Source organism: Rousettus aegyptiacus, unplaced genomic scaffold (genome assembly GCF_014176215.1).
Source record: "Rousettus aegyptiacus isolate mRouAeg1 unplaced genomic scaffold, mRouAeg1.p scaffold_m13_p_3, whole genome shotgun sequence".
NCBI classification, from domain to species: Eukaryota; Metazoa; Chordata; class Mammalia; order Chiroptera; family Pteropodidae; genus Rousettus; species Rousettus aegyptiacus.
In genome coordinates, this window is record NW_023416306.1 from 143,016,027 (window position 1) to 143,022,387 (window position 6,361).

Genomic DNA, 6,361 nt, shown 5'->3' on the forward strand with positions numbered 1-6,361 from the left:
GAGAAAAAAATGACTTTATAAGTAAAAGTAACTACAGTTAAGTACAGTGACCCTTTCTCCCTTGAACTCAAATTCATTTGACATTAAAGAAAAACCTCTCCTAATAATAAGGCCTTAACCACCTGTCCCCAACCTCAGTCTCCTATATCAGGACGGGAAAGAGTAAGAAAAAGGAAATGATTACATTAATGGTGACACTTAAAGATGAGGAAAAAAATCAAAATTATGAAACTGTCATGTTAGAAAATAAATAGACTCTCTCTGGGGAACAATATTTTACAAAGCACAAGAAAGCCAATCCTGTTATCCTGAGTAGAATTTTAATAAATAATGCCATTTGTTTCACTAATTTTAAAAGCTAAATACAAAGATACATCATTTTTGCCCCAGGCAAAAATAATATGGAGCCTACATGATTACTGGGATTTTTCTGAACACTACCCGGCAGTACTGCAAAGAGCTCTTATCCTGCTGGTCTGCTATTTGTACAGGTTAACTCACAAAGTTCCTATCCTTGTTCAAGCCCCCCCACACTTTTATTCCCCAGCAGATAAATTATTTTACTTTCACAGTCTTGTCATAAACTTGTTAACACAAAAGAGCTAACACATGAACGCTTTTGAGAAGAGCTAGTGGTAAACAAAACTGCATATCTAAATAATAAAAAAATAAATAAATACCCCCAAAGCTAAATTCACTTTTTTCTGTCATATAATTAACTCAGTCACCACTCTTGGTTCAGGTGATGGCCTTCAAAGTACCCTGCAATTCATAACCACCATTAAGTAGGAAAGCAACAAAACTATTCATTAAAAAAAAAAAATAGGGCCCAACGACAGCAATACACAACTCACCTTTCAGAAACAGAATCATACTCCTGGTGTTCTACTAAGTTTTAATTTAGACTGGTTTAGGTACAATAGAAAAGAAACCTGAAAACACATGCTGTTTTAGTAACAAATACCAAGTTGCCAGATTTGTTGCATATTTTTTGCGAGCTAGAAACTAGGAACAGGAGAAACCCTAACAGTAGTAGGCTACAGATATGAATGCTTGGAGGGCATGAGAAGAAATGGCATTCAGGAAAGTGTATTTTCACATTGGTACATTTTAAGTTTGCCATAAAAAAAAACCCAAGAAAACAAACAACCACCAAAACCCACTAAATTTGACAAAAATGGTTGTATTATTAATGGTCACCTCTATCTCTATCTGCCTCACATAGAGTATTAAGACATTTAGGCACTTGTTTTTCCCACTAATACTGTTCTTTCATTTTAATCTACATAAAACTGTTTAACACTAAATATTAAAAATGTAAACTTAATTTTTCCCCTTCAAAAAAAGTTGCGATTGTATTTTTCCTAATCACCTTAAGAATGCAATCATTTCCTCCCAGGGTAGAGGCTCTTATTTTCACTATTTTGACTCCTCTCTTTTTCATTTCCTTTCCCTCTTCCCAAAAGATTTTTCCACAAATAAATTAAAAGGAAATAATTAAAATCCAGTTGATTTGTAATTCCCATTCACTGAAAAAGAAAAAAAAAAACCGAAAGGATAGTGAAGTAGGCACATGGGTTGCTCAGAACCAAGACTGTGACTTGACTTGGTGCTTGTTTGTTTGGGTTTTTTTTTTTTCTTTTTTCTTTTCCTGATCTCTGCACTGGGAGGGGAAATGTAAAAGTGAAAAGAGTCGGAGAGAAGGTGACTAAGCTTGAGATCGCTGTTCGTTTTGAGTTTTAAAATTATATTTGTGAAAGTCCACCGTTCCTTTATGCGTAAAGAACCCCAGAAACAAGCTGCAAAAATGTTCCTGATTTCTATTTACAAGTGTCCCTAGTCACTGCTTTGAGGCCCCAGTCCCTCCCCACTTAGGACCCCAAGTCCACCAGACTGGAGGTGAGTGGGCCCAGCAAGGAGTCCTGGAGCTGATGCTGGTGGGCTGGCAGGCCGTGGCTGGGCTGGGAGGCCGTTAAGCCTGGGAGAGAATAGTTTGAGCTCCTGGCGTGGCCCATATTGCCCTGCAGCAGAAGGACCGAGTTCTGGTCTGGACTTTGGGGAGGTGAGAATTCTTCTTCTGAGCTGGACATGAGCGGCTTGCCCCCTTCCAGAGGAGAGAGTTGATTCTGCTTGTTGGAGGAGGAGTTATTGTTTTCGGTGTTCTCCCTAAGAAATAGAGGACAACACCATATGGTTAAAAAAAAAAAAAGGTTTAAAAAAAGTGTGAGATGGAAGGAGGGGAGCTGGAAGGAGGAAAGGGCCATTGTGCAATTAGTCATCGACCCAAATGGAGGAGCTCTGCCCTCCCACCTATCCCCAAGGGCCCTGGGGGAAGTGGAGAGACAGAGGCGACTGCAGAAATGAGGAGCTAATGAACACAGTTCCTGGGGAGCTAGATCCCTTAGAAAGCCAAAGCAACAGGACTTACTTGAAACACAAAAATTATTTTTAAATATTTTGTAGCAATGATTATTTTTAAATACCTATCAACTAGCACCACTTTTAGAAATAACTAAGTTCGAAAATCTTCTAACGAATGGTTGTTAGCGATGAAGAAAATGATCAGGGGGCAAACAGTGCCCAATGCACACCTATTCGGGGTGAATCAAGTCAATTGTCCTGTTCCCATCTGAGGAAACAATTAAACGTCGAGTTTCCCTGCCCTTGCCCGGAGGTTGTGGTTTCAGAGACACAGGACAGGTCATGGGAAGCGGTGTCCGGAGCGGCCCAGTGACCTGAGTAAACACAGGGAGCGCAGCCAGTCTCTCCGATTTCATCAGGGAATGGGCCCTCGGGCCTGCCTTGTAGGACCGCCGTTTTGTAACTGAAGTCTAACTGGAACTATACTATCCCTAACTCCGTGTTATATTCACTCAGTCCTCAACCCTTCACATTCCCTTCTCAGACTCCCTATGGACATCCATATCAGCGCACCCTTCCCCGCCGGGGAAACTTCTGGACCCTGCACAGCCTGTGAGCTGGCACCGGGCGCCGGGACTGGTAAACTTCGGGATTTGGAAGCCCTCGCAGCTTCCACCTTCAGAGTGCTCAACTGTTCTCTCCACCCCGAGAACCTATTTTCCCCTCTTTCTCTCCCCTTCTTTCTCAGTCTCTCCCAGAAAGCCCATTTCGGCTGACTGTATCCAGGTTCTGTGCTTTTTCCACCCAGAGTGGAAGGCAGAGGCGACATCTTCAGCCCCCAGGCTCGGAAGCGAACAAAGGAAATCCAGCCGACCCAGCGCTCAGGTTTTCCCCAAACTCTTCGGCTTCCCGAAGCGCTCTCCCTGTCGTTGCCCCTAGGCTCTTCCGAATCTCGGTAGGAAACTATAGCGAACTGGTGGAGCGGGGCCAGGTGGCCCGGGGGTGTCGGCGCAAGGACGGCAGAGGCAGAGACGGTTTTTTTGGTTTTTTGTTTTTTTTTAAGAATTGCCTTCTGAGCTCCAAGGCTTGGAGAGAAGCCTGAGACTAGAGACCCCTGCCTCGTCCGAGTCGGCGACGCGGACAGCCAGACAGATGGGCCACAGAGGCGGGCCACGCGCGAGGGATCCGGGAAGGAGCAATTCTTTCTGGGCTTGGGGCGCCGAGGAGTAAATGCAGCGCCGCCACCTCTCCAAAAGTTCTCTTTTCTGAGGATTTTTAAAAGACTCCTCCCTTTGTAAGGCTAGTGCAGAATGAAGCGGCGAACTCTCGCCCAAAAGACTAGCAGGAGAGGGTGAGTAAAGCATAAGGCGGCAGGGGGAGCGGAGTAGATGTCTCAGGTCAGCTCCACCGCTCCGGGGAGCAAGTGGAGAGAGGTTCGCGACCCTCAGCTTCCACCGAACCCCTTTCCTCGCGTTACTAATCAACACTTCCCTTCTAGTCGGTCTAAAAATCCACTCTCCACCCCCAGCGCCCCTCCTAGCCCCAGCCAGAGAGGCAGGAAAAACAATACTAGCGCCAATATTTTCCGACACTCACACCCCAGAAAGCCCACGCAAGGTCGCTCAAATCAAACGAGTCCCTATCCCTAGCAAGCCATCTCAGAGTTCATGAACTTTCGATGCAGTGCCGCGGAGGCCTGGGCGCCGCCCGGCGGACTGGTGGCTCGGGCGGGCGGGGAGGACGCGGTGGCGAGTGCCTGCGGGGGCGGGAAGGGGCGGAGGGGAAAGGGAGCCAACCGGGTCGCCCCAGCAGCGGGATGCACGCCGCGTACCTTTCCTTGGCCTCGGCGGCCCGGTCTCTTTGCCTCCGGTTCTTAAACCAATTGCTGACCTGCGTGGTAGTGAGGCCGGTGGCTTCGGCCAGCTCCCGCTTCTCACGCGGCGAGGGGTAGGGGTTATGCGCGTACCACTCCCGCAGCACGCCCCGCGACTTCTCCTTGAAGCAGTAGCTGGTCTCCTCGCCGTCCCAGATGGTGCGCGGCAGCGGGAATTTTCGGCGCACCCGATATTTGCCCACGGCACCCAGGGGCCGGCCGCGCAGCTTCTCTGCTTCCACGTAGTGCGCCTTCAGCCACAGTTGCTGCAGCTTGGGATGGTTGTGAGGCGAGAACTGGTGGCTCTCCAGGATCTTGTAGAGCTCGCGGAAGTTGCCGCGGTGGAAGGCGACCACAGCCTTGGCCTTCAGTACGCTCTCGTTCTTATGCAGGTGGTCGCAAGCGGGCAGTGACCACAGGAACCTGCCCAAGCGCTCCAGGTTCCCGCCTTGCTGCAGAACCTCGCACACGCACGCCACTTGCTCCTGCGTAAAACCGAACGACGGCAGCATCGACATGGCTGGGGCCTGCCGGGGCGCACTGCCCGGGCGCACGCGGCAGGGAGCAAAGCCGAAAAAGCAGGGGGCGGCAGCCGCAGGGAGGGGGGCGCGGCTGCTCCTAACCCCCTCCCTAGGTTTTCCTTAGCCGAAAAAGCAAGTTGAAATTTGGGGATGGCCGGCCCAAGAAGAGGAGGAGGAAGACTGGGGCGCACGCAGCGCACGGAGCGGCCAGCTCACTCCGCAGCCTTTCGGGCCTTGCTGGTTTCGGCCTCCTGCCGGGTGGATGCTGCTGGTTGCCGGGGAACTTGGTTTCTGTTCTCCCGTCAGCTGCCTTAAAGCGCGCAGCGTCCCCGGATCGCTGATTGGCTAAGGACGGCGCCTATCCGGGGCAGGCCAGCCCGCGCGCCGCCCGGCGGGGCTAAGAGGCCGCACCGCCCCGCGCGGGGAGGGCGAGGCTGTGGAGAGGGGGAGTGGGAGTGGTGAGAGAAGGACCAGGAGAGGTGGGAAACGAGGTGGAGGGCGGGGGTTATGGGGTGGGCGGAGGCGGAGGTAATAAGGTAGCGGCGCTGCAGCGGAGCGGCAGGCAGTTGGGAGTGAGTGAGCGCGTCAGGACCCTGCAATGTGAGCCCCCTCTCCAGTGTCACCTAAGGGCAGCCGCGCACATCTCTATGCAAATCAGTGACTCCAGGTCTTCTAATTCCCCTTCTCTTCCTATACTCCTGTCCCAGTCCCTTGCAGACGTGCCCTTTCCGGGTGAGCTCATATTTAATTACTTTAATGTTGGAATGAATAAATAATGGGTTGATAAATAGCTTATGGAACGGGATAAATAATATAAAAGCACACTAGAGCTTCGGGCTGCAGCCTCTGGAAGAGTGGCTTCTCTCTGGGCTGGCTTCAGCTCCAAGAGCCAAACCTAATTCCCTCCTCCTTTCTCCTCATCCCCACCCCATGCCCCCACCGCCCTCCAAAGAGCACGTGTACTCCCAACTGGATAGCGCTCCCCTTACTCTCAGAAGCTCGCGACCATTTGGGCTCGCGCAAAGAGCTGTTTTAGAGCATAGTTGAGGAGCAGAGGAAGATTCCAAGGGTTCATTAGTGACTTGGTATTAGGCTGCAGGCTTCTGACTCAGTTTCCTCATCTGCACAGTTTCATTTTTCCAAGGCCATCTTTGCTACTGCGGAATGCCCAGAAGCTTTATTATTAGCAAAATGCCTTAGGAACCTCGTACGGAAGGTGCTGGATGGGGTGTAAATTAAATAAAAATGTGTCCGGCTCCAGTAGCCCTCTGGTTGTAATACAATCCTTGCCCTGCTCGGAGAGGGACACTTCCCTCAAACTTAGGACAGTGGCTCCAAGAAGATTAAATAAAGTGTGTGTGTGTGTGTGTGTGTGTGTGTGTGTGCGCGCGCGCGCACGCGCGGTGCAATGCTAGCCTACTTTACTGCCAGAGAATGAGAGATGTCCTGCAATTGCAGTCCCATCATCTGTTATTTTGTATATGTACAGACAATGCTTAGTAAAACTTCACAAACAAATGAAGCTGTAATTATCTTAAGCCTCATTTGCACACCTTGTTCCAAAGCAATTACTAAAAAGATTTTGAAAACAATTAGCGTTTCTAAA

General features: G+C 49.7%; 1 protein-coding gene across 1 annotated transcript; it reads right to left on the bottom strand.

The window, feature by feature from the left end:
- Positions 1–301: 301 nt before the first annotated feature.
- On the bottom strand, positions 302–5,043 carry SIX1 (SIX homeobox 1). Its single transcript, XM_016162334.2, has 2 exons — positions 4,193–5,043; positions 302–2,166 (listed from the first exon to the last, which is right to left on the bottom strand). Exons 1-2 carry the CDS (start codon positions 4,750–4,752, stop codon positions 1,872–1,874), a joined length of 855 nt encoding a protein of 284 aa, XP_016017820.1. The 5' UTR covers positions 4,753–5,043; the 3' UTR covers positions 302–1,871.
- Between the last annotated feature and the right edge of the window lie 1,318 nt (positions 5,044–6,361).

Excerpts from the sequence above, each read along its gene's own strand:
- SIX1 (XM_016162334.2), bottom strand. The coding sequence starts at position 4,752 with ATGTCGATGCTGCCGTCGTTCGGTTTTACGCAGGAGCAAGTGGCGTGC. Across the intron at positions 2,167-4,192 it reads GCCGCCGAGGCCAAGGAAAG|GGAGAACACCGAAAACAATA; the intron begins GTACGCGGCGTG and ends TCTATTTCTTAG.